This window comes from Numenius arquata, chromosome 6 (assembly GCF_964106895.1).
Source record: "Numenius arquata chromosome 6, bNumArq3.hap1.1, whole genome shotgun sequence".
In the NCBI taxonomy this organism is placed as follows: Eukaryota; Metazoa; Chordata; class Aves; order Charadriiformes; family Scolopacidae; genus Numenius; species Numenius arquata.
The window spans coordinates 4505930-4533837 of record NC_133581.1 but is presented as its reverse complement, the minus strand read 5'-3'; the positions used below and the strand labels follow the sequence as shown (position 1 = coordinate 4533837).

Genomic DNA, 27908 nt, shown 5'->3' with positions numbered 1-27908 from the left:
AGGTCTTTCCCAGGCCCTCCCTCCTCCCCGCGGGAGGAGATGGTTTTCAGACACTTCTATAGTATCTTATTTCCAAAGGCAGTTGTGTGTTTGGTCAGCCTGTGGTATAAACTAGAGCAGCCTACGGGTTGCAGTGGCTGCCAGTGGGGCTTGTTCCAATAGGAAAAAACCTGAAAAATCAAAGTACAGCAGTGCAACAGCTTCTCTTTCCCACAGAGGCACCCCCTGCCTGGGATGTAAAGATGACGATGTAGCACCAGGCTATTCTGCAGCTTGTGGTGCCCACACACTATTTTGGGAGAGGTGAGGAGGGAGGAGAAGGAAAGATTCCACTTATTAACTTTTTTATTCCCTTTAGATTACCAGAATAAAATCGAGAGGCTGTAATGCAGCAGTCAGCCAGGCCCAGTGTATTGGCCTAAACTGCATCTTCAATCAGGTCAGAAGACAGGTAGGAACAGGGACTACTTTTCTTCTCTATAAATAGTGAAGTACTGACTGTTCAGATAAATACACATGTATTAATGAATGGTAAAACTGAGCTTAAAGAGGGACTAAAGCAAACACTAACCTTTTTATAGTAACTTATAACAAAGATTTGCCTAGATGGCAGGCTTGTATAAAAAAGTAAATTATCCTACTTCCTTACAGCAGTATAGAGATGCTCTACAAATCAGCTCATAGAGCAGCCTCTCTAGTAAGCACATGTAGTTCAGAAAGGACTTAAGAAAACTTAAGCTATAGGTCAGTTAAATCAAAAATAAAACATCACTCAACGACAGGACAAGCTAGTGGAAGTCCATTGTTATTTATAAAAAATTTCTATTACTTTATAGCAGCGCTCAATACAAAAGCCCTTAAAGCCCGCTGGAAGTGGCTGCTGCTCTCTCCATCCTCCTGCCTGGCATCCGAGGGACACGGCGTGCTGCAAGGGTGTGGTGCTCCGCTCCAAGGAGATACCAAGAGCACTCCAATAAAACACAGATGCTGCAGCCTCAGCCAGCTTGGAAGTCTTTGAAGATAATCACACCTTGAAATCAGCCTGGGGCACAATGTATTGCCAGGGAAGAAGTCACATGTTGATTAAAGAAGGCAATAATACTATTAATTAAATAGTAAAAAAGTCCTACTGCTCTTCAGAAAGAAGAGGGAAAAGAAGAAATGCTGTTTTCCTTCCCTCCTCACGGCCCTGCTGCCTCCCTGGCTCCTCAGCCTTGCAGTATGGCTGTAGGCCAGGAGTAAGCCCACAGAGTGACGCTGCTGTAGGACTGCCCCCAGCGACTGGTGTACTGGACCTATGGTTTCCATGCCATCAGGCTTTATTAAGGTTATGTTCGGAGCCAAAATTCTTAACGACAGCACTGAAGACATCAAAGGAAGCTCCAGCAGGTGATTGAGAAACAATACTCAAACCCAAACTTAAGAGCATCTAAACGCAAAGATGCCTTTCCAGTGGAATATGAACCTGGGGAAGCACCACTACAAACTTGCTGTCCTCCTGTATTCTTTCCTTAGCAGCCCGTGCCAGCTGGAGCCAGAGAGCCAGTGCAAAGCTGCTGCTGTTTGCAGCCCCATTGACTTCTGCAGGAGCTGAGGGCACTCTTGAAAAAGCGTTTCCATCGGCAAATAGTCAGATCCATTACCATGATACTCAGTCTTCCTCCCAACAGGAAAAAAAATCGGGCCATTGCTCTCTGCACTTACTGCTCTTCAGGCATTTTCTAGTTACCTACAACTGAAAAGAACCCATAAAATAGCACGTCCTTTCACAGTACCCATCTCTGGCTCTTGTTCCATGGTCAGATCCTTGAGATTAACTCCATCCTGTCAACCGCCTTTAGGTACTGCCATGCAAGAGGACCTGAGGCCTGCCACGTGGAGATGGATGTCAACCTGATACCTGAAGCTTGGTGGAGAGTGAGGCAGAAGAGGCTGGTGTTGGGGCTCCCTTGGGTGGGAGAAGAGGCTGGTGTTGGGGCTTCCTTGGTGGGAGAAGAGGCTGGTGTCGGGGCTCACTGGGATGAGAGAAGAGGCTGGTGTTGGGGCTCCCTTGGGTGGGAGAAGAGGCTGGTGTCGGGGCTCACTGGGATGAGAGAAGAGGCTGGTGTCAGGGCTCACTGGGATGAGAGAAGAGGCTGGTGTTGGGGCTCCCTTGGGTGGGAGAAGAGGCTGGTGTTGGGGCTTCCTTGGTGGGAGAAGAGGCTGGTGTCGGGGCTCGCTCCGGTGGCTACCGGAGGCAGCAGCATCTCCAGTCCCACAACCCCGAGTTTGCCCGTTGGGCCTCCCAAAGTCGAGGACAGCCTGCACCCCGCTCAGAGGGGTGTCGCGAGGCTCTGTTGGCTTGGGCGAGCCCCTCAGAGAGCCCGGAACGAGGCGTGCCGAGCCAGGGCATGGCTGAGGGGCCACCACCCAGAGATCCCGCTCGCCCCTGTCACACCTGCCCTTCGGGTGCCACGGCCCGGGGCCGGAGGCGGGCGGTGCGGGGGGGAGCCGGGGCCGGAGCCGGGGCCGGGCGGGGGAGGCGGCCGGGCCGCGGCCGGGCCCGGCGGCTGGAGCCGCCTCCTGACGTCGGGAACCTGCCGCGCGCGGGGGCGGGGCGGGGCGGGCGCCGGGAGCGGCCCGCGGGGCGGGCAGAGCCGGCTGGCGGGGCGCGGCGCCCGGCCTGCCACCGCGCCGAGGGCCGCAGCAGGTAGGGCGGCGGGGGGCGGGCGGCTCCCGTAGACACCGACCGACCGACCGGGCGGGCGGGGGGCCGGGGGAGGGAAGCCGGGCCCCGGCAGACAAAAGGGCCGAGCCCGCCCCGTGGTGTTGTGTGCGAGGGGGGGACGCGACACGCCGCACCCCACCGTACCTGGCCCGCCGCGGCCTCGGCCGGGGCTGCCCGTTGTCCCTTCAGCGGCGAGTGGGGCCCGGTCGGGGCCCTGGGGAGAGGGCCGGCGCCGGCGGCCGCCCCGCAGCCAGGCTAGGGGCTGGGCCGGCGGCTCCCGGCTCCCCTCCCCGGGCGCTTTGTCGGGCAGGCGGCGTTTCCCCGGCAGGGCCGGCCGCTGGCGTGTCGTGACACGGGCACGGAAGCCCTTAGCCGCCTGCTTCCCAGAGCGGTTTTGCGTGTCCGCAGCGACAGAGGGCGGCGGGGTGTGCGGTCTGCCCTCGCCTCCCCCGCCCCAGGCCTGCGCTCCGCCGGGGGAGGCCATTCATCCTCCCGCGGGTGTCACCTGCGCGTCCCCGGGGCCGCCGGGGCGGGGGAGGCCGGCGGGAAGGCCGGGGAGCGCAGCGCAAGCCAGATAAAAATGGAGATCTCCTTCCCTCGGTGCATTTCGGACGGCAGCTTCGATGCCGGGAGATGGGTGAGGGAAAGGCGAGGGCCCGGTGCGTGCCGCTTGTGTTTTTCCTTCAGCCGGGGAGAGGAAAAGGCGGTGTTGTGGGGAGAGGGAGGAGGAGAGGCCCCGGGAACAGGCTGCCTGCAGCCGGGCTGTAGCAGCGACAACAAACAGGTGTGGCTGGGAGAGTGCCCGATAAGACCTGCTGCCCTCCCAGGTTACAGCTCCCTGCTCTTCTGCCTGTTGCGGGGAGGGGGGGGGGAAAGAGGAGCGGAGTCCACCAGCACCCGCCGGTGGGAATGGCAGCCTGTGCTTCCTGTCCTGGGTTTGGGTTTTGGACCAGCTCACGCAGTGAGGGAGGAAGGAAGGGAGGCAGGACTTGTGGGCTCCCGGCTTCTATCAGTGTGGAAGTGGGATGAGCAATAGGGAGGCTGTTCTCCTCCCAGCGCCGGTGTAACCGCACCTGGCAGTGTGCCCTGAAAGGTTATAAAGAGCCAGGTTATGGCACCTTACTGATGTGCTGGTCCAGATCTTTGATGATGGGGAAGCTCAAGCTGCGATTCGCACACAGTGCTGATGATGAGGAAATGTTCTGGAAAAGATGTCTTTTTTTTTTTTTTTTTTCCTTCCCACCATATTTCATCATTTCATTGATTGGATTCAGCTGCATGCTCCATTTTTTTTTTTTTCAAAACAATCCTTCCTTCAGATCCTTAGTCTTCGCTGTGGGAATAGTTCCAGGGCTGCAGAGCTCCTACACATGGCACATGGGCACCAGATCCTGGCGCATACTTCACAGCTGCTTGTCACCAGGAGATGTTTTTCTGACATGAACACAAAGTGCAAGAGGCAGCACTGGGTGCCATTGCACAAGGGAATTTGGGAACTGCAGCTATGCACTGGTGTACTCCACGCTTCGTTAATAGCTCACTGTCTGTCCTGTTTTTTTTGTGTGTGTTTAGGATGTATAAAGGTTAAGTGCCAAGCGCCAAAATGAGCGTGACTTCGTGGTTCTTGGTGAGCAGCACCGGCATTCGCCATCGGCTCCCTCGGGAGATGATATTTGTTGGCAGAGATGACTGTGAACTGATGCTCCAGGTAACATGTTGTTTTTTTGGGGTTTTTTTTTGTTATTTCTTCTGAAGATGCAGCAGATGCGAATGTAAAGCTGGGGATCTGTAGAGATGTTGCATGCTTTCTTCAAATGACATCTTTTTAAAAGGAACTTTTTTTTTAAGTTGAATCTGTGGTTCCCATGAAAAAAAGTGAAAGTGCAAGTGAGGTTTCTTTCAAATTGCCATGTCATCAGATAGGAGCTCTAGTGGTGGGAGATTAGTCAAATAGATTAACAACCTTGGTGCTACTAGAAGTAGTGAGCAAAGACATACCATTCTGTCCTAATCTGTGGTCGTGCTACTGTTTTTTGTAACATTTAATACATGCTAGTATGTGTGATTTAGATGGGGTAAGGCTTTTTGTTTGCCTATTTTTCCCTTTAAATTTGATTAAATTGTCGGTGCTTGTATCTGCTGCTTAGGGTTTGTTTATCATGATAGGAAATACTGATGTTTAGCAGAGAAACTAGCTGTTTTAGCGGGGTCAGTAAGGTGGTGACCTCTTCCCAGAGTAAGTGTGTTACTCGGGCAAACTTACAACTTCTGTTAGAGCTTCCCATACCAGTATGTGTCTCTGCTGGTCCTAATCCAATGTTTCTAAAGTGTTGACTGTGGTCTGATGTTTGACAGCGTAATGTAATGGATGTCACTCCAAACAAACAGAGCTGCGATCTCGCGAAGAGCTTTTGACAGGAGCAGTTTAGCTCAGGAATTTATAGAAGCTCAGAATTAAATTAGTGTTTCTGCTAGACCAGTGCCATGAGTACTTAAATGCAAAAAAAAAAAAAGAGAGAGAGAGATAGATTGTACCTGCCTGTCCCCCTTTTGCCCCTTTACAAAGGTGCCAAATGTGCCTGTTGGTGGCAAAATTAGGAAGCTGCCCAACAGGGATTCACTCCGCTTTAAGTTCTCACTGCTGACCTGGACACAGGTATGTCCTAAATTGTTTGCTGATGTTCTACCAGGCAGGCTGTGTTTGTAGTTACTGCAGGGATTTGGTATGATATGTTAGCGGGAGGTCTGTTTAGGGAAGTAGAAGTGTACGAGGTGTACTTGGAAGGCAAGGTGTTGTCTAGCTGTAATAAAATGTTAGCGTCCACAAAAGGAGAGCTTGCAGTGTTTGTACTGCTCTGCTCGCTGGCAGCGAACGGCACGGCTGTGCTGCAGTGGTAGAGTCTGAAGGATGCTCCTCTTTGACAGCAGGTTGTTTGTTTGGGTTTTTCCGTGAATCACACTATCTTTTCTTTCATGTTTCTGCGTGTCTGACTGGTGAGGCACGAAAAGGTGAGACATTAAAAATGTGTTCTTTCATGACGTGAAAGGGCAAAGCATACACAGTCACCTTGGTTTCCGAAAATGGCCTGAGTTTTAGTCTATATTAATACCTTTTGAAGGTACTGGAGGTTGTTTTTGCTTTTTTACTGTCAGGTTTCAGCACTCTGAGAATCACGTCTCAAGTTGTGCACCCTAAAATGAAAGTACCCAAATATCAGTCATGCTTAAAATGCATTGCTTATTTCTCTGGCTAGTTATGGGGTTAAGTGGACAGTGTGGATTGTGAGCCACTCTACACCCTGCGGAGTATTTCTTGCTTCTTTGCAAGTCTGAGCTGGCTTGTCAGTGTTGCGTGTGGACTAACAACCTTGTGACACTTTATATTTGCCATGGTCTTTTCTACAAGGTATAGTGGATTGGGATTACTGAAGGAGCCAGCAGTATCTGTGAGAGTGAGGTGGTTATGTTTGGGCCTCATGGGTGGTGGTGGTATTAAAGGTGGCTTTCATTATTTCACCAGAGTGAAGCTTGTGTGTAAAAACCAGCTGTTTGTGTTCATGGGGTGAGTTACATGTGGCCTTTATAAACATATTAGTTTACTATCTCTAGTAATAAAGCTTTTTCCAGGATCACATGTAAGGTCTTATTTTGAACAGCACAGCACATTTTCCTGGCTATTTCCTTATAAAGGTGTTTTCTGGAGCTACTTGGGCTCCAAATGAGATGATTGTAGTAAGACTAGATGCAGAAGAGAGCCTGAACAGAGACTTGATATTCAAGCAAAGTTGTGTGTGGGCAGATGGAGGATGAGATCTAAAAATAGACGTTTTTTCCTGCTGTGACTGTCCATGTCACAAAATCATTGTGCAGACTGGCACAATCATTTGTCTTGCAGAAAGCTGTTGTGATAGTGTTGGCACCTGTAGTATTCCTGTGATACTGACCGTGAAGCTGTATATTCACTGCACAGTTATTTTGCTTATGTATTTCAATATATTGGCATTTAATCCCTTAAAGTGTATGACGGGGAGCAGACTGGCACTGTCTGGGGAATGGACTGGATGACCTGGTCGGTGTTTTTTCGTCTCTAAGACTGTTACAGCTTAGTGATTTCATCATGATACTGTTTGTGGTTCCCTGTTGAGACCATGTGTATTAGACAGCGTGCAAACATACGACACCCAGATGACCCTTGTCCTTGCAGTCTTGCCGTTCTCATTTTGCTGTTTTAGGAGTGTCTTGTCTTTTGGCATTTTCTTGGAACATGTTGTCTCAAGGTATCAGATCCCTAAACAGCAAAAAAAAAAAAAAAGGCTTTGTCACCAAACAATCAAGCTTTGGTTTCTCCTGTGTTTACTCATTTCATACAAGTACTAGATTTGCTTTCTGATTAACAAAGAGGTGAAGAAAACCAGAGTCTTTAAGCTTAAATTTAAGTAGGTTGATAATGGGGAAGCATAATCTACCTTGAAATCTTCTATACCTACTAAGAGGATTAGAAATATTTTCAATGTTTTTGCAGCGCTGTAAAGCTTCTAGTAAAAGTAAATGCGAGATTTACATTGGGTTTGAATGTTAATGCATGGTTGAAAACGCCGTGTAGTGTAGCTTGGGCTGCACAGTGTTATTACACAGAGCCAAGGGCTCAATTCTGCCTTTGTTTTGTGAAAAACAGTGCTTGATTTCTTCAGCAGTCTCACTGGCTCCCTTCAGGTAACAGTCAGCAAGCAGCTGGAAATCTGTAGACCACCAACTTGCATGCTTTTTCAGTGAAGCTTGGTGGTGATAGGAAGTAATTCTCTTGGTTTTTTACTACTTTTTTTTTTTTTAAAGCGAAAATAAGAGGGGTTTTGGACCATCTTGAACAAAGTAATTCTCCCCCTCCCCCAACATTCTTCTTGGGAAATGTAGTTGCCGTTTTTATCAGCTTTGATCATTTGCTTAATGTGATGGCTACTTAGGGGGCAAACATTTTGCAGACTGCAAATTTTCTCTTAACCATTAAAATCTTCCCTTCTGCCCCTAAACAAAGCCTCTTTTGCGTGTTGTTTTTTTTTTTTTGTTTTGCTAAATGTAAATATTTAACAGGAGGTGGTCATGATTTCCCTGTTTTTGTTTGAGCAAGAAATGTTTATGGGAAAATTTGGGAAAACAAAAATATTTAACCAGTGCTCCCTTGAGTATTTCATTCTCTTTGGAGCGATGGTTTGGACATGCTGTTGTCCTGTGCCAGGTGAGGTTGTACACGAGTGTGAGTTACAGTAGGAGTAGGTGCAGATGACATGATGCTTTCTGGTTTATGCCTTTGTCCTGTGTGCCTTTTAAGACAGCTTGACACTTCCTATCAGGAGACACTGTTTTCAATTGCTTATAGTCTTCTAATCTTTGTAACTGTTTGGGATGAGAGTTATTTTCCAGGCATCTGTTCTAGGCAGCGCGTTCTGAATGTGCTCAGCTCCCTTCTTTAGTCTTAGCTGTGAGCAACTCTGAGAAAAACGCTGTTTTCTTCATGTAAACTATTTAAAAGTATGTTTAACCTGTTCTTTGAAGTTCTGGTGTTGTAGAACTGGGGGGATGACGCTTTTCAAGAGTGAAAGCCTAGGTCAGAGGTGATTTCTACTCCTTCCCACCCCCTAAATCAATAATCTCAATGTGTTTGACCAAGTTCCAAACCTTTGAAAAAAAGTTGGAGTTTGCATGTGGTCAGCAGGGACTTGTTGGATGCTGTTTTCTTAAGTCATGTTTCATCTGGGAGTGAGGTTGTTGAGGGGACAGATTGGGGGACAGAGCTGTCACAGGTTGGGCAAAGAGGAATTATGTGCAGGGATGGACAAGGCTGGGGTTTAGACATAAGAGCAACTGCGCTAGATTAGATCAAGGTGCATCCAGCCCAATACCCTGACTCAGACAGTGGTCAAAGCAGCTGTCGAGGAAAGTGCGAGGCCAAGCCAAGAGTATAATGATACTTGCAGAATACTTGCTCAACCTCTTGACCTGTGTTTCCGTAAGCCAGAGGCCAGATCCTTGGATTTAATCATGGGATTTCTACTCTACAAAGCCTCACCAGGAGATTTAGGTTTGGCTGAGCAGGGAGGCACAGCAAGGACTTTGGCATTTGCTCTCTACAGCTACCTGAAAGGAGGTTGTAGAGAAGCGGGGATTGGTCTCTTCTCCCAAGTCACAGGTGGTAGGATAAGAGGAAATGGCCTCAAGTTGCACCAGGGGAGATTCAGATTAGATATTAGGAAAAATCTTTACACTGAAAGGGTTATTAAGCATTGGAATGGGCTGCCCAGGGAAGTGGTTGAGGCACCATCCCTGGAGGTTTTCAAAAGATGGGTTGACATAGTGCTTAGAGATATGCTTTAGTAATGGGTGTGTGTGTGTATAGTTTTCTTTTGGTTTTTTTTTTCAGAGTTAGGTTGATGGTTGGACTAGATGATCTTAAAGGTCCCTTCCAACCTAGACGATTCTGTGATTTGTGCAGAGTGAGAGGAGGAGCAGCAGGAGTTGGAAAAGTGGAGAGTGGTGCATATCGTGCAGAAAAGCTGTTCAGCGTGGGGAAAGGGGGCGTTACAGGACATGACTGCTGAGCAGCATCTCCCTGAGGCCTGACATGGGCTCAAGACTCGCTTTTAATTCTGGTGTCAGCAGATAGCTGTGAAACCTACTAGCCAAGCATCTGTCGCTGGCCCGTATGGGACATCGCATGCTGCTTATGGTCTCAATTAGTCAGTTCAAGTCCTAGGGGCTTGTGAGCTGAACGTACAAGTTCATTCTGCTGGTGAATTGGATAAACGGTTACTTGATAGTGCTTGAATAGGCATTTCCCTCTTTCGCTTGCTTTGGTAAAAAGCTAGGGAATTACAAACGTTCTAGGTACTGAAGGAACATTCTTGTGGCTGCTAAGGCAAGTGTTTGTAACTGCGGAGCAGTTACGACACATCAATGTGAATATTGCCTGTGTAATCCTGCTTCTGCCCCTGTGTACATAGGCATGGAGATGCAATCTGTTACTGTGTCGTTACCGGATATTTTCTCCCCGCCGGATCTGTTCTGTGTTTGGTACACACGGCGCACAGTGCACTCCGCAAATAATACAGTGTGATGGTGAACTCCGCCTGTATGTGACACCTGGTCAAATTAAGGTTTCATTGACCTGACATATCCTACCTTCCTCGGGCTGTACTTGATAATGCAATGTCTCTCCTCTGTAGTTTAGTGAGTGTATACATAAACAAGTGTGAATAGGTGCGGTGTAGTTTGTCTACAGCGTTAAGCAGATGGTGTGAACTTGGTAGATTATCTTTTTCCTCTAACTTCTAGGTGAATTCACTGTGGTGCAGAGGTTGTATCCCTCCATCACCCAGGTATTTTCCTGCATTGGGAGCTCACAGTAGAAACCATGGGGAATCTCTGCTGCCTTTTTTGTCTGGACTTCCTTCCCCATGGAAGCACAGGGCTAGAGTGGGAAGCTGTAGTCGGGACGGGGCGGTGTTGTTTTGTGGCAGTATCCAGCGGGTGTAAAGCTGCACCTACGTTAGTCCCAGGGCGTTGGGAATTGCAGTGATCCTGAGAGTCATTCATTAGGTGTCACAAGGGAAGTAGGTGTCTTACAGGCAGAAGGGAGAGGATCTAGCCTTGGGAAGGCTCTGCTTTTTGACAGGTAGTGTTTTCGGGTGCCTGGGCAGCAGCTGCAGGAGAAAGGATGCACATCCCGTATTTCTAGGCCTAGAGTTGTTATTTTGGCTCTTGCCTCTCCCATTGTTTTCTGTTAATGTGCAGTTGATGGGAAGATTAGGATGTCTGATGAGATGTGGGTTGAGGAGGCTGGAGGCATAGCAGGACTGGGTAACCTGGGAGGGGAGTTCCTTGCTGGAGGCAGGGTAGGGAGAGGTGATGGTGGCACTGCAGGCGGGTGGTGATTAGGGGTGAGAGGGCTGCATGCAGGTGGCACGGTGCTGGCAGCATGGCCTGCGGAGGGAGGGCTTGTCCCTCTCCAGAGCAGGCAGGGAAAGAGGGGACCCCTTCCACGTCTGAGATCCCGAACCAGGCGCTGGCACGCAGCTCGGCTGCATTAGAAATTCAGGTTTTTGTCCCACCTAAGATGATGCTTTGCCATGCCTCCTGGGTGGCCATGTAAAACGAAGGGAAAGCCAGTGCATCTACGGGCAGCATGTTCCCTGCCTGTGGTCAGGATCTGACCCTGGGTCACTTGAACCGGTGCTCCACTTTGGGAAAGGGTAACCAGCAAGCAAACACCCATTCTACCCCAAAACAACGGGTTAAGTAGTTACGGGAACTATGCCAGCCTCCAAATCCCTTTGCCAAGCTGTGGGGATTACAGTTTCATTTTCCTGGGGGATTTCTCTCTTTTGTTCAGTGCCTTATTTTTTTACATGAATACTCAGGCCCTGGTCCTGCCACAGATCCACTAAGCCCGTGATCTCCAGTGCAGCAGAGCTGAAGGCAGGAGCCTCTGCAGCCTGGGAGCTGTAAAGCGAGTCCAGCCCCAGGATGAGGTGTCTGCACTTGCTGAAGAGACATTTGCCTGCTTAGGCAGAGCCATCTAGAAACCAGCAGCCCAGAGCCCTGGGAGTAATCAGGCTACCTCTTGTGGGGCTGTCTCACTTGCAACCAGCCTGGGGCAGGATGGATTATTCACTAGTACTCTGGAAAAGTACTGAAGTGGCCAGTATACACAACTCTGAAACACGTTGTGGGGAAAGAGGGAGATGCAGTGTTCATATCTGTCATTAAATGTTACCCAGGGTTTTACTTTTGAGGAGCAAAAATACTATTTCAGGCCAGAACGCAAGGGCTTATTTTCTTTTTTTTTTTTTTTTTTTAATGTGGCTTTGTCTGTCTCCCTTCTAACATGGGACACTGGGAGAGGTTTGTATTTCCTTACTGGGACACTAGTGCAGAGCACAGTACTGGCAGAAATGTAACCTGTTCACTATGGAAAGTATTTGAGCAAATGTTTATTGCGTGCTGCCACCAGAACGCTGCAGTTATCTGGTGCCAGACGTGCACAACAGACTGCAGCGAGGAATAGGGAAACTGCTCTCGTTTGTTTATTTTATCTCCAGTACCACAATGCCTCATGCCACTGGCAGGACTGAGGTCCAAATCTCAGCCCTGAGCAGTAGGTTTTTGCCTGTGGCAATTCTCCTGGGGAAGAAGCAGCATCTGTATCTCCGTAGACAGCTGAGCTTTGTCTGCTCCCCGGCCCTTTGGGGAAACACGGGCTGGCTGGCTGTTTCTCCTCCCGCCTTCCTGAGCAGGTCTTGTTTCCTCATGGGTTTTGTTTGGCGTCTCTGCAGCTCGTGGTTTCATCCCCAGGGCCCTGTTCTATGTTTCAGGCCCTTCACCAAACGCAGAGCTGTAGGGTGTCTGCAGCGCACGTAGCCAGTGTGATACGTACCTCTGTGGAGGCTCCTGCCTGCTTCTGAAGCTGCTTTTGCTGCTCCCGTGCTGAGCGGGGGCTTTTTTGCTGATTTGATGCGTGCAGTTTTGAGAATCACAAGTGAGCTGCCTGGTTGTGTGTCCGATTAAAAACTGATGATCCAAGATAATGGTACCAGCGTGGGACTGGCAGGCCCAGAGGTGCCTTTAGTATCTGTGATTTGGATTGTTTAATGTGATCTTGGTGGAAAGAAGAGCTATAAAATACCTCTGTCTTCAGATCTATGCCACATGTGCCTTTTGCCTACTAGGTATTTCAACCGTGATGCATTATAGATCGTATGATGGATAAGCGGGACAGCCTTATGTTAGGAAGTGTGATCTGAATGTCTGGAAATGCGAGCCCTGGATGAGCTTAGTGTAGTAACAAATCAGTGTTCATGTTTTCCCTTCAGAGACATGTAAATGTTGTTAATCAGAAAAGCAGACATCGTGTTTTCCCGAGAGTTGTTTTCATTTGATAACAGGTCCAATGTTGGGACATGGTGAGAACACTGTGTTCTTCCTTCATTCCCAGCCTCTCGGAGTTTAGCCTTATTTCTTGCCTGCAGATCACCAGTGCTTAGGAGGACACCTCGCTTCCCTGCCTTTTCCCCTTGATCTCATCTGAGGTGCTCCAGCTCTGGTTTTGTTCAGATCCAAGCAGAATCTCAGTGATCTTTGCCATAGCTCAGAAGTGCTGCTCATTCCATTGTAAGTGCTTTTCTGGTGAAATAGATTAATTGCAAGGATGTATTGGTTATTTTCTGCTTTTGAAATCTGGGCATAGGCAGTTCAGGGTTTGTGTTTTTTTTTAACTCTTTATTGGTTTATTTATTGTTTGCTTGGGCCCCTGTATCCCCTCCCGACAGATGGATCAATCTGGCCTTTTGTTGTGGAGGTTTTGACTGATCATAAGCAAGGCTCAGTATTTGGTGCAAATGTGCATTTTAGCTAGGGAGTCCTTTTGTATTTGTGATTCAGTCGACTTAACTGCAGCTTTTCAATTTATAGATGCCTAAAGTCTTCTCAGTGGAATTGCAGATGTTTGGGAGCTCTATAACATGTGTCGACTCAGGCTTCTTAAATCACTTTCTGTGATTCAGTGGGTCATGCATTAGAAACCACTGGCCTTTTGGGCTGAAGGGACTTCTGCAGGACTGGGCTCAGGCTCTCGGCTGTTACCAGTCTGGGAACTGGTTAGTCTCTTCTTTGGCAGTGGGATTCAGGCAACCTGCTCCTCTCTGAGAACAAAAGCAGCATCAGCTGTTGGGTTGCTGCTGCCACTGCACACAAGAACAGTTTATGTTAAATGTGACTGATGTTGAAATAAACCACACCTCAGTTCTCAAGCAAGAGTGACCTTTGGCAAGTCTGCACCAAAATAAATAAGGTGTGATTTTAGTTATTTTAAGTTGAGTTTCCTTGGAGACAGGCCCTTAGGAACTCCTGCTGCCAGTTCCTGTGATGTTTGCTGGTTTAACATAAACAAAACTAAGAAAATTCCTCTCGCCTCCAGAAAAGCATGAAATTTCACAGAAGTGTGATCTGTGTAACAGTTTGCTGTGTTCATCTTTAAAGAGATGCTGAGAGGTCTATCAAGACTGTGGGTCAGATTTTGCATATCGTTTTGACTCCTTTTGCAAAGGGCCATCTTGAACACTTCTCCCTTGGAAGATGGGAAGTTTTGGCATAAATTGGTTCCTTTGGTGACCTCTTCCTGTTTTTATGTAGGGGAATGTCGTGCTGCTGGAATATATCTCTGCTTCCCTGTGATGACTCTCTCTGGTTTGGGACCCCTGAGTGGCTGTAGTCAGCTGTTGTAAAATACAGTAGCCCAAAGGCTCTGCTGACTTACATCGGGGTCAGATGCAGGGCAAGTTGAATTTTTGGGAGACAGCTGGTTCCCAGAAATAAACCCTTTTTTAAATGACCTGTGATTCATTTAAAATCAGATAGCAGATAAAATCTACCCTAATTTTTTGTCTGGATTAGCTTTTTGGGGTGGAAGCCTTTCTGCCCTTGGAAGGGGGCTAGAGGGATTGTTTTGCCTGTAAAATCCGTTAATCTTTAAATGAGTGTCTATGACGTGCTGTAAAAAGCTAAAGCAAACACTGCTGCAACAGTTAATCAATGTTCCCTCGCATCCTGTTGGGAACAGTGATTAATGACCACAATTTTGGGTAGCAGAGGGACCAAGGAAGACCTTGCATCTGTGCTGTGCCGGCAGGAGCCCTGTGCCTAGCTGTCTGTGAGTCCAGCAGGATGAAATGTAGTTATAATAAATGCCCATTGGTCTACCCGATGGTTGCAGGGTTGGACCTTTTGCAGGCAGGGCGGTGGAAGGAGACCCTCTCAGATCCTCCCAGAGGGTGTGAGGGACCATGTGGCAGGTCAGGTACAACCCCACCTCGTGTAGCACCAGCTGCTGCGATACGTGAGGCTGTGGCTGGAGATGTTCCTGTCACTGGGGCCATGGGTCGAGATGCAGGTCCTTGGCCGCATCCCTCAGCCATCCTTATCTGGACTGTCCATACCTTATAGAATCATAGAATGGTTCAGGTTGGAAGGGACCTTAAAGATCATCTAGTCCCAGCCCTCCTGCCAAGGGGAGGGACACCTCCCACTAGAGCAGGTTGCTCAAAGCCCCATCCAGCCTGTGGGGCATCCACAGCTTCTCCGGGCAACCTATTCCAGTGCCTCACTACCCTCACAGGAAAGAGTGTCTTCCTGAGATCTAAATTTCCCCTCTTTCAGTTTAAATGCTGCACATACCTGCCACAGCCACTTGGGCGATTGCAAATTGGATTGAGGGGCTGCATCTAATATGAATAATAACAGAGAGAAGCAGCAAACTTTTAAGACCTGCCCTACCTTGAGGTCAGGGTCAGACACCAATCATGAGGTTGTGTGGGGGTGAGAGGTTTGCAGGTGTCCCTCCTGGAAGGGTGTTGCTGTGCATTGCTTTTTGTGTTTAGGGCTCGGCGTAGCAGGAGATACGAGTGGGGTGTCCCCAACCGTGTTGTCTCTGCCTGTCCCACCTGTTGTTTTTTTTTCAATTTGGGGAGCACTTGCTGTCCAGTTGGCCATCAAAACACTGAGCGCTGCCTCATTTTTTCAGCTGGGACGTGTGAGCTGACACCTTGTAAATTCAGCAGCATATGGATAGCTGTGTTAGTGAGGCAGCTGGAGGCTTGGAGTCACCTGGCCCTCTCCTTGCCCCCTGTGCTTGCGGTGGCATGTCATGAATGGTGTGAGGGACATCAAGAGGTGGAAGGGCAGTCCTCTGGCCAAGTTATGTGCTTGCCTTATATTGGTACTTCAGGGTTATTGAGGAGGACAGGTCTCCTGGAATGACATATGCTCTGCAGGGGGAGGAGGTGCCATTTATCAGCTGTTGGGATATTACCAGTGTGCTTGACATTGGCAGGGGCAGAAGAAATTCCTGCAAATGGTAGGAGTTTGGAAAAAGTCTCTGTGTTTTCACCAAGGAATTCCCCTGAAACGATCTTTGCCTCTGCATGCTTGCAAGGAAGTAGATAAAGGCTTGCTGAGAGTGGTGCTGTGGAAACCAGCGTGTTTTTACTTGGGAAAGTGGAAGGATTTTTCAACAAGAATTTGTTGGTTGATGCCCAGGAAGAGGAGGATTAGCTGATTTAGAGCCAGCCTCGTCTCCCTGCTCTGGTGGCATGTCCTGCCCTCCCCTGGCCTGAGATACCAGGGAGGTCTCAGAGTGCTGATGGAGTGACCGGTTCCAGTGACTGGTTGAGGTCAACTGCAGCAAGAATTCGAGTTATGAGAGGCAGTTGTTCTAAATACAGTCTGGTGTCTTTATAGCTGTAACACACCATATTTCAAAATTATTCAGAGATTTTGTTCTAAGACTTCTTCCTCAGAAGTCTGACACTATTCCTGCTGAAGTGTCATGCTCTGTTTTGAAGATAAGGTGCGTTTGGTACTTGTGCATTGTAGCAAAGCAAGTGGCACCAAATCACTGTCCACTTCAGTGTTCTCAAATGTGGCTTTAAATTTGAATTTTCCTAGAGTTGCTTTCTTTCTCATCCCAAGTTTACTAACCTCCCTCCAACTTGGAAAACATCCTAGAGCTTAAATCAACTCTGGGCCATAATCCTGGGAACAGTATACATTGTTGTGAATAAGTTTGGTTTGTAACTTAAGAAAATGTTTTTTTTTTCCCTTTGAAAAATAAGAAGAAATCATCCCAAATGGGAATGTCCCTAGTGATGAGGCCACTGGCTTCAGCTGGTGAAAAACGGAGCTCTTCTAGTTCACACTGGCTGAGATCATGCCCCCCAGGCTTTCAGTTGTACTGGTTTTGTTTTCAGTGTGTATTGATATAATTTATTGAAATTACGGTGTAGTCTTGACAGCTGTCAGTGATTTATTATTTTTTTTTCCACTCTCCATGCAAATAGTGTATTGTATTCAGTGAAATGTTTAAACAACCATGAAAGTGTTTACTGTTTATCCTTTGGTTATTTATGGTAGTAAATAATATTTAATCATTCCTGCTTTTCCCCTCGCTCCCCTTACCCCACATCAAGTTAGTTTAATGTCTAAACGTTGCTTTGATTAACAGTGTCTCTTATGCCTGACCGGTCTCACATTCATTGTGCTTTTCCTTGCCAGTCCCGCAGTGTCGATAAGCAGCATGCTGTAATCAACTATGACAAGGAGAAAGATGAGCACTGGGTGAAGGATCTCGGGAGCTTAAACGGAGTAAGTAGCAAACCTCCTGGCTGACGGAGGCGAACGTGCGGCGTGCTGAGTCTGCAAGTGCTTGTTTCGTTCTGCTGTTAGACCTTTTTGGGTCACTGCAACTGTTGGCATGAGTTAAGCTAAACATACATAATTATTTGCAAGGCCTGAGATGGAGGTCGTGTAGCATGTCATCTTAGAAGAGGAAAGCTTTGGTGAATATTGTTTTTCCTTTTTTCCTTTTCTTCTGGGGTCCTTGCAGAATGCTTCAGGGCTCTCAAAATCATCTAGCCTCTTGCAAAAGAGGAGGAAATAAATTCAATCTTACTTTGGGGATGTTAACATTAAACTGGTGAAGATTCTGGAGCAGCTGTTCAGAATGAGCAGGGTGACCTTTTGGTAATTCATTGTCAGTGCATGGTGTGATTTATGGGACGATGAGACATTTAATTTCTTTGGGGAGAAACTATTGAAAACCACCACTTTTTTTTTGTAAGAAAAATTGCTCTTTTGCCTGCCTTGAGCCTGGTTTGTGTGAAGACTTGGGAATAATGTGAGCCCAGAACAGGGAGCTGAAGCTGAGCCTGCCTGAATCTTAATTCCTGCTCTGGTCCCAATTCACACAATGGTGTTAGGCAGCTTGGTGAGGGCTTTGGCTGCCCACCTGAATTCTGTGATTTTTAAATACTCCACCTTAGTTAAAACTGTTCTAATGTCATAATATGCCTTTTTTTTCACTGTTTCTTCATACCAGCAGAGCTATTCCTCTGCTGGAGGAGATCTAATCTAGATTCATATAATTGTCTTCCTAGTAGGGGTTTTACTGCAGTCATTGTTTTGGGCTTAGAAACAGAAGCCCTCTACCATCATAACTATAAAACGAACTCAGAAACTTATCCAAAGCCAGTGGCTATAGCAGACCTCAACTGTTCTGCCTCTTCTGGCATCTGAAAACAGCAAGAATGAGTGTTAATCCTTCTCAGCCTAGTGGCTGAAGGCACAGAGCCCTGCTGAAACGGGACTATTTTCAGTAACTGGTCTGGGCTCTAGCTGGATCCCTGATTCAAAACCTGTGGTATTTAACTCATGGTAGCAAAATAGCAGCTGAAAAATCTCTTGCAAGAGACGGAAGGCTTGTACCACTGTTCTGTCCTCACCTAGTTAAGCATGTGAATTTACAAATTTTAATAATAGGCTTGTGCTCAGAGGGGTAGTGGAGTGAAAGGAGTTACAGCAGGGCCTGTCTTCTGCAGCTGCTCAAACACACCTCTGTTGGAGAAGACTCTTGTGCCCAAACTGAATTGATTTTGCAGGAAAGAAACATAGGTCCTTATATGAAAATTTTCACGAAAACTTGTTTTCTTCCCTGAAACTAAAAAAAACCCCCACTTTTTAGGATCTTGAGTTTAATTCCCTTTTCAGAATTTGATTTTATTTGGTATTTACTTTATGGCTTGTTAACAATGCTTTATATGGCTTTGCTGGATAATCTGGTTCATATTCATTGTCTAAAAGTTTTGTATTGTTTTTATTATAACATTCAGCTGATTCTGCAGTCTCTATTGTGGGCCTTTTGGTTTTGAAAGTAGTGTTTCTATCTGCAATAAGCAGTTTCCTTGTGCTATTTTATTTGAAGTGACTATGGATGAATAGGTAACAACATTAAAATGGATTTTCTTGCAGACTTTTGTTTTGCAGAAAATTCAGCAAATAATTATTCCTGTTCCAGATCTGACTGTTGTGGGATTTTTAAATATTTAAAAAAAAAAATCATGCAAATAGGAATTCTGTGCCTTTTAACCAGCTTTACTGCTTTTATTCTGAAATTACAGGCCTGTTCCCTAACTCTTCTGTAAATTGCCAGGAAGCTGGGGGCTGCTGTCTGCTGAGGTTCTAATTTCCTCCTCTAGCATTTATTTTTCCCCTGTGGTTAATACTTGGTCTTATCATGCATGTTTGGCTTGGCTGAGATGGGAAGGCAGAAGGAGAAGACTGTGCCTCAGTGGTGAAAGCACGGAAATTCATCTTCTAGCATAATTTTGATTCATCAGAGCATACTTGGATTTGTATTGAGGCTGCAAAGCCCCAGCAAGCAGGTTCCTGGTCTGTGAGGCTGGATGAATCCCACCTTGCGAGGTAGGGAAGTTTGTGACTGCCCCAGGTGCAACAGAATGCCTCATCCCCATCAGCACACTTGTGCTTCTTCAGCTGAGTTCCTAATTTGTTTTTATTTGGCCTGGGTTATTGCAAAAGTACATGGGTTTATTTGTGAAAGATGTCAATGAGTGCTTGAATTGTTTCTCAGTTGTTCTGTGAGAATTATTTCTTAGGGGGTCGCCTCGGAAAGCAGGCACCTGAGGCATCCAAGATGCTTGTTCACAGCTATGAAGTACATTTCTTGTACCTTTATAAGGATAACTTTTCTGGGCCTCAATTAACTGCCTGGAGCATAGGAAAAATGAGTATGCGAATCTTCTGTGCAAGGGGCCTGTTGCGCTGATACGTGATGTCTTGGACAATGTAACCTCAGACATCATGGTGAAGCCACTGCCAATGTTTGTTTTCCTGGGCATTTTCATTTCCCCCTTCCTCTGGGATAGGTTTTGCCTGTTAAATTATCAGGCCTTGGGGCTGACACCAGTCTTGTTTGACCTCCAGTGGAAAGCTGATTCCCACCTCAGTAACTGGAGTATGAGTCGCACCGTTTGGCTGGTTGTGAAGGATGGAGGAGAACCGAGAACATTTGAAGTTCTTAACTTCAGGCACGTCATTTACATGTTCAAGTCGGGGACTAAAATTTTATTTGCAGTTGGTGGAAAGGTAAATCTCCCTAGAGGCCCCTTCAGAGCACTTTGCTTTGAAGCATAATTGGTGTGCTCTAACTTGCCCATGAGAGCTACTTGCCCATGTTGATTTTTCTAGGCAACTCAGCTCCTGGCCTGGCTGACTTTGTGCTGGTGCACCCTGAATGTCTGCAGTGCCTTAACAGATGGGCATCGGTACCCGCCAGGAGCCCATCTGAGATGCATCACCGTGATACCCTCAGTAAAAAACCATTTCTGTGCTTCTTTCCTGCAGACGTTTGTCAATGACGTGAGGATTCCTGACCAGAAGTACATCACCCTAAAACTGAACGATGTCATTCGCTTCGGCTATGATATCCTTCTCGTCTGGAGAGGGAGTGGGACACAGTCTTTGATTGGCTTTTGTGCTGTTTGCTGCATGAAGAGTTAACAGTGCTAATTGGGACTAATGAATAAGGGTGTTTGTTTTGCCTCCTGGAGCCTTTGGATGGCTCATAAGCTTTTGTTTCTCCACCACAGACCTGATTCAGAGCATATTAATAATGATGCCTGCTACCTTCATTGGCATTTGAATCAGGCTTCATTGGCAACTGTAGCTGGTACTTGTCAGGGAGCAAACATATTTCATATGCTTTTGTATGAACTAACATATTTATATTTTTTTTCATCCAAGTTTTGTGGTTTTATTAATCATTTCACCCAAATTCTTGCTTTCAGACAATTTTCAGGTCTCTAGCCTTAAACATTTAGCTTTGGGGCTTGTGGTCAGACTCTTGACTCTGTATCGATTGAAGTTGGCCTGTGCAAATTGCTTCTGCCGCAAAATGTAAGAGTAAATCTCTGTTTAGCAATAGCAAAATTCATCTCTGAGGGATGCTAGGCTGCAGTTACTTCTTTGTTTAGAGTCACAAATCCTGCTAGGGTCTGCTAAACCACCTTTGCCTTCATCCCTTTCCTTTTTATCCCGATATGACTGTATGACTCGCTGTAATGCCCTGTAAATGCTGGAATGCCTTTCTGAGCCTGCAGAGCAACAGTGGTAAGTAGAGGCTCTTGTTGCTGCCTTTTTATGTAATCTAATTATTTTTTTTTCCGTTTTTTCCCATTGCTTCTATCTGCCAAACTTTACCCACTCAGGCTGAATTTGGAAGTAGTAAGTGTCTTCTCTGAGTCTCTTTTTTCTTTTGTGGGGAAATTTCAGTTAAAACAGTCCAGACGTTTCTGAGATTAGAGGCAGAGACTAAATTTCACCGTTTGGGGGGGAGGAAGTGTTTGCCTGAAAAACTCCTGTGCATCCTTGACCCCAAGGCCGCATTCTTTGGCCTTTTGTTGTCCCATTGATAATCAGTTTGTGCTTGGCCACACTATAGCCCTTGAAATACTCTAAGCCTTGCTGGAGCCCCGAGAGCTGGAACAGTGAGGAGAGGCTGAGCCTCCCGGGTCTTCCAGGGATCTGGGGACCTCGACTCTAGGCAGTGACAGAGCGGGAGCACTCGGTCTTGCAAGAGGGATGCTTAAACTGATGTGTGTGCAGTCCTGGACCTGCTGGAACAGAGGGTTTTCTAGGCCTTGTGTAGGATCATACTTTTGGTCTTGGTCTCACCGTTTGTCTCTTGCGGATTTAGAAATAATAAATCCTTGCTTCACAGTGGTGTTTCTTTTTTTTTTTTTTTTTCTTTAAAGGGAGGTAGATGCTGAATCTTTTTTTTTTTTTTGAAAAAAAAAAGATATATTATTTGCCTTCAGATCAGTATTTGAACAGGGTGCAGTTGATGAGGGTTCAGGCATACATGGGGGGCAGAAATTAAGCAATTCCTGAGTAGCCCCTTACTGAGTGCTGCCCAGTAAAAGAGCACTGTCACCGGGATCATGCCATTAAAGATGGCATCTCAGCGCACACGTGATGAAGCCTGTTAACAGTCTCGTAGGCAGCCTCAGTTCTAGCTTTTCTTGACTTTGCAAATGTTTGGTTTTTTTTTTTCGGTGTAGCTGGTCACGTGTCTTATGGTCTCTAGATGTGTGGGGAAACTTGCAGAAGATTTGCTGTAAACTCTAGTCTAGCGAAGGCATCAGCCCATGCCTAGAGCATGGGTAGGTTTTAATGGCTGCGATACAGGTTTAAACTGTTTATAGACAATTCTGAGCGCTAAGCAGCTGAGTTGAAGTGTTTAGTCCTGCAGCCCTTACATGGATATTCATGTGAAATGAATGATTGCTTTTATGAATTGTAGAATCTGTTGCCCTCAACAGGGAAACTATAAAGAACCTAGGTTTCAGAGTCATCTTTTTACTTCAGCGTAGTTGCTATGGCAGTTACAATCCGTTCCTTTCCTCTGCTTTTTCGGTGCCACTCTTGCTAGCAGTGCTTTCTGTGCATGCCGTGCTCAGCTCGGTGTGTTCAGCAGCATCTCCTGAGCTCTCTGAGCCAGCTCCGGCTGTTCGTCAGAGCGTCTGTCTCTCTTCCATTTACAGTTTCTCTTACAGAGACCATGCAGCATTTCCCTTGGTTTATTTTTAGTCTAACATTTTCCATCTTTCCTTTTTCCTCCCCTTTGCTCTGTGCTGTGCTGATTGGATTGGTCATGATGATCATGATGACATTGCCAGATGCTTCCTTTTTTATTTTTTTTTAACGTGGTGTTGCTGAGGATTATTGCCTAGGCTCAACCATGTTGAACGCCTCCCTTCCTTAGGAGGTCATGCCAGCTCATGACCTGATTTACTTTTCATCCGTGAAACTACTGAAGGGAAGGAAAACTACATCCAGGAAACTACTGAAGGGACTGAAAAGCCTTGTCAGGGTGAGAGGACACCACAGTCCCAGGCATCCTACAGGGAGCTGAACTCTACTACTCCCTTGCCCCATCTTGGCCAGGATACCATGGGGAGAGAGTGGTCTGCCTGGAGATGCCAGCTGGGTGGAGAGGAGTGAGGTGTGAGTTGAGCCAGGGCTCTGGTTGCTTCCCTGGGTCCTGCACAGAGCTGCTGGTGCCCCCCCCCCCCCCCCCCCCAATTTTTCCTGCCCTGCTCCCCTTGTTGCCCCTTCACTTGGCATGGGGCTGGCCAGCAGGCGCGACTGCACACCGTGGTGGGATACATTGCACTCAACTTTTAATACCCTGCGTATTTTAAGATTATCTGGTTTTATGATCTTGTTTTCTTTTCTTGACTAAGTGCTTGATTTCTCTGTCCATCCAATTCCTTTGCCATTTCCTTAACGAGTTCTGTACATTCGAACATGTATGTCCTGGAACAAATCCAACACAAAGTCCCAGAAGAAGCACTAAAGGTAAGAGTGTCTGTGTGTAGGTGCATTTTAAAAAAAAATTTAAGTGCTCTAGTAATGGTCAAGCAGACTGAAATATTCAAGTCCTCTTGACAGCAGTGAAATGTTCCACAGTGTGAGGCTCTCCTTGGATTGGGGCTTAATAAAGCCTTCCTTTGAGGAGAGCTACATTTTCCAGTTATCTCAGCTCTGATCTCTCCTATCCCTGTGCTAACACGTAGATGAAGTTATTTATCATTTCATGACTGCCAACAAAAAGAGGTTACTAAAGCTGTAACGTATTAACGAACGGCCAGCACATAAACTTGTGGGTGAAGCACAGCAGAGCCTGTTCCCTCCCAGAAGTGGAGCACAGATGACTTTTTCCGAGCATGGTGACTTAGGCCAGGTCCATCACACTTCCTCCAGCAGCCCAAGTTTGCTTAATTTATTCCTGCATATCATCTCATTTTTGCCTTCAAGCTTCCAGTTTTTACTTACTGAGTAGTCCTCTTATGAGTGAGGTGTCTTTTAAACAGAGTTCAGTAGCAAGTACGAAACACTCAAGCATCCTTTTATCTAAGGCAGAAAAGCAACCCCCTCTAGGCCAGAAAGTTGTCTTTTCAGTTAGGGACTGGGCTACCAGTGCCAAGCATCACCTTGTGGCCAGCAGATACTGGCTTCTTAGCCCTGGTTCCATGTTTAGGATTTGGAGAGGATCAGAAATGTAACAGCTAGAATTGGGCAAATGATTCATTGAAGTTACTCAGTGGTAATCTGGACGGGTACATCCTTTTATTAATTTACTTGTAAAAAACCCACTTTAAAATAGCTCATTTACTATATTAATGTGGGGCCTGTTTTAAGGCAGAATCACTTTCCTAGCTGGCAAGAGGGTTTGGAGAGAAATAATTAAACTATGTTTTAATTGCCTTTGCTGAAATAGTGAGATAATGCAGATAGGTGCACTGAAAGAATTTATAATGTTGCTTTAAGAACAAAGGGGATTTCAGGATCTGAATCTTGAATGGAAAATGGCCTAAGTTCTGATTCTTCTCAGATTATTCTTTAATGGGTTTCCTAAATAGTTATTTTGCAGAGCTAAGTCACAGTGACCTTCTCATGGACTAGAATTGTCACTTAATACTTTCCAAGTGGGGTATTTGAAAGCCTCTCAGCTGGCATTTCTGCTGTTCTGTGGCCTCTACTGAAGACAGGCTGAGAGGATTGGGGTTGTTGAGCCTGGAGAAGAGAAGGTTCCAGGGAGACCTTAGAGCCCCTTCCAGTACTTAAAGGGGGCTACAGGAGAGATGGGGAGGGACTCTTGATCAGGGAGTGTAGTGATAGGACGAGGGTTAATGGTTTTAAACTGAAAGAGGGGAGGTTTAGATTAGATATCAGGAAGAAATTCTTTCCTGTGAGGGTGGTGAGACACTGGAACAGGTTGCCCAGGGAAGTTGTGGCTGCCCCATCCCTGGGGGTGTTCAAGACCAGGCTGGATGGGGCTTTGAGCAACCTGGTCTAGTGGCAGGTGGGGTGGAACTGGATGGACTTAAAGTCCCTTCCAACTCAAACCATTCTATGATTCTACGATTCTACTCAGGTGTGCTTCTTTTTTGCTGCAGAATGTAGCTGCAGTATTAGCCTTGGCATGATCCGATCTTTGTGGGGAAGGGTGGTTTCTCTTTTCCACGGGCTGGCACAAAGATGGCACGGGCATCCTGCAACTGTTGCTTGTGTCTCTGCAGCATGAGAAGTACACCAGCCAACTTCAGATGAATTACAAAGGCACGGCGATGAAGAGGGCGGAGCAGCCCATGGAGCACGGTGTCTACACTGAGTCCCCGCAAGCAAAGCTGGAGAAAGGAGAGAGGAAAGCAATTACAGGTACTTGTTCGGGAACCAGTTAATCAAGATTCAGAACTAAGTGCAGCTTGAGCCCTGCGCTGGGTCATGATTCTGACAGCACAGTATTGTGGGTTGCATCTAGGAGCAGTTCCAGAAGAGTCATCTTTCTAAACCTCTGAGTATTCTGGACTCTCATTTTTTGGAGATTCAGACTCCAAAAAGAATTAGCTGGTGTGATGGCTCACACATGCCGTGTCGCTGTGTGCATGCTGGAGAACGTGTAGGCTGAGCAGGTTTGGGAAGTTCTTTGGCACTTGTCTGGTCTATTTTTAATTTCCTAATCAAGAGTTGGTGTTTGAACAGAGACGGTGACTCAGAGTAGAAAATGTATGGCTGCTGTGGTGTGGTGCTGGCAGGTGAAGAAGCAATAAGCCATTTCTTTCAAAAAGCCCTGTATGGTCTTAAATGTCTGTGTTTCCTAAAGTGCCAATATGTGGGATTGAAACTGACTGCCAAACCGGGAGATGTTTGCTTCAGGTTCACTGTTCCCCAGCTCCAAACCTTTTCCATTTGAAAAATTCCTTCTGTTCTCTGTTTCTGTACCTGCTGCTGCCTTCCTTTAAAGACCCCGTCAAACTTGCTTCTTCCCGGTTCCCCATCGTGGTGGGCTAAGACCTTCCCAGCGGTCATGTCTCACCCAATTCCTTACCTCCGGCACGTACTGCCCTAGTTCTGCTCAGATGTCAGTTGGTGGCCTTCTAGAGCTTGATGATGCATGGGAAGAACAAATCTGGTTTTAAAGGATCCCAGTGACGGATGACTGCCAGTGGTGGTCTTGTGGCACCAGGATGGCAGAGCGATTGGAAAGCGTTAGGGTTAGCAGAGAGACTGCCCACTGCGTCTGTTGGAGGAAGGAGTGAATGGGGGGAAGAGGATAAGCAAGTAAAAGAGTAAGACGTCATTTTGGGCGAGGTGACCTAGAGGTAGATACAGCGGCTTTCTAGAAATGTGTACAACTCCGGGTAAATCCGTTAAGGTTTCCTGATAACTAATTGGAGTGGGTTGGCTGACCTTAATCTCCCACGTATTGTCTTTATGAAAATCCCTCTAAGCTGACACACTGTACTAAAACACGGTGTAGTTTTTCTCCCCGGTATTGTCAATGCCTCCAGTTGTGCATGGAAGCACATGCACACGCATCCATGTCCCCAACTCCCATTTTCCCCCGCCGCAAACCCTGTCTTTGTGTTGCTTTAGCTGTGTTTGTATGTGTCGCCCTCCCCCATGGTTGTAGCGTTGGTGACTTTGCCTCACAAGTGTGGAGTTAAAGGGATGAAGCTGGTGATGATTAACCGTGACACCAAAGAGGGTGAGAAGAGGTGAACCTCACTGGGGGGAGAGCTCTCCAGCTGCATTGCGAGGGGCATGAGGTTCTTGAAAAGCATTGCCAGTAAGTGGGCCAGTTTGCCAGTAATTGGAACCAGTTTGCGTTTGCTGCCTGATTGCACGAACATTCTCATTTTTATTCTTGCCACCTTTCAAAATACACCCTGGTTGGTTTTAACCTACATAGCGTAAGTGGTTGATATTTGGAACATCTTCAAAGTCAGACTGTTGAGTGACTCTTGAGCAAGGTGACCCATTTCTCTGGCGTGTGGTTCACAGACCTGCATTACATTTCTGGGCATCGTTAGTGGGCACGGGCCGTAGGTCTAAGGCAAAAAGGGCTGTGAGTACTTACTGGGGGCCAGTGCAGTGGGACTGATGGACAGATACAAAAAAAAATATCTATGAAGTGCTCCCAACCCCACTGAAAGATGGAGGAACTTGGGATTTTTTGTTGGAAGTGTTTTGCTGGGTTGGACTGAAGCCTGTGGAAGCAAGAGAAGGGGGACTGAGCGTTAAATCAGCGCTTCGCTGTCCAAAAAGCATCTCTGTCACGTGAGCAGAATGATCAGTGGGTCCCTTTTTCATCTGCGATGTGACTAATTCACCTTGTCTTCAGCTGCACACATACACAGTTTCTCCTTGGCTGCTCAGAGGAGTGGCAGCAATTTAAAATGATTAGTGGAAAGAAGAATGTAGGATTCTTACGGGGAGTGGGCTTGCTTAGTGGCAGCAGAAAGAGGCTTGGGGGAGAGAGCTGTTTTGCTAAGCCTGTAGGTATTTAGGAATTTGCATTGACTAATTAAAGCAAGGTCTGGGGTGACAAAAGCCTTTAGACGGATCGCTTCCCAGGGCCCGGGTGGAAAAGAGGCAGAGGGAATGCAAGCTTTCAGGAAAGAGGTTTAACAAAACAATGTGAACAATTAGAGCTGCTTAGAAATGGGAGGAGGTGAGGGGCTGAGGATAAAGAGATCCAGCAGAGGGAATGGGAAACAGCTCAGCCTTTTAGTCTTTATGCCGTTGAACTTGCAGCTTTTGGGTGTATGTTGCCTGTAAGCAGAAAATCATCAGTCTTTGTGAAATGTTTGAGGCAAGTAGCTTGGGTAAGCCTTGTGGTTTGAATATGGATATGAATAAGAAAAGTGCCCACAGTTCAGCTACTTAATGCTAAAAATAGCCATCCACTCTCATGTTTAAAGACTTAAGGATCAGGAGGCCAGGTACTGCCTTGAACTGAGCAGATTTTAAGACTGTCACAATCCCCATCTGTTGCTACCTGACTTGAGGTACTGGATGAGATAAGCTACTTTGTGGTCTTCTGTTCTCAACACATAGTTAATCCTCAGGCTGATCTTAATTTCTTATTTTTCTTTAAAGGCCTCCCAGGCTGATGGCACTAGATAATGCTGAATCTGATGACTAACTCTGAATAACTGCTGCAGGCCTGAGTTTCCAGGGGTGGAGGCTGCCTGCAGTGTCCGGCTGAAATGGCCATCACCAGCTGCAGGAGCAGGACTTGAACTTCTCCTGGGATCTGTGAAACAGGCTTTCTCACCAGTTTGGCGTCCACGTCATTAGGGGAGTCCTCTCAACAGAGTGCCTGACTTGAAAGTCTTGTTGGTGTCCGGGGCTGAGGTCAGCAGGCAGCGTGGATGGAGGCAGTGGGAGTTGTGCCCAGTTTGTGGAGTGGTTTCCATGGTCTTTGGCTGCTTTCCCCATGAGATCATGGTAA

At 46.9% G+C, this 27908-nt stretch overlaps 1 protein-coding gene across 1 annotated transcript in view; it reads left to right on the top strand.

The window, feature by feature from the left end:
• Positions 1–4279: 4279 nt before the first annotated feature.
• CEP170B (centrosomal protein 170B) overlaps positions 4280–27908 on the top strand; it is a 56149-nt gene continuing 32520 nt past the window's right edge. Inside the window, exons 1-5 of the mRNA XM_074148769.1 lie at positions 4280–4415; positions 16805–16894; positions 19952–20030; positions 22908–22966; positions 24691–24829. Coding sequence (XP_074004870.1) covers positions 4311–4415; positions 16805–16894; positions 19952–20030; positions 22908–22966; positions 24691–24829 — 472 coding nt within the window. The 5' untranslated portion in view covers positions 4280–4310. The remainder of the gene's footprint in view (positions 4416–16804; positions 16895–19951; positions 20031–22907; positions 22967–24690; positions 24830–27908) is intronic.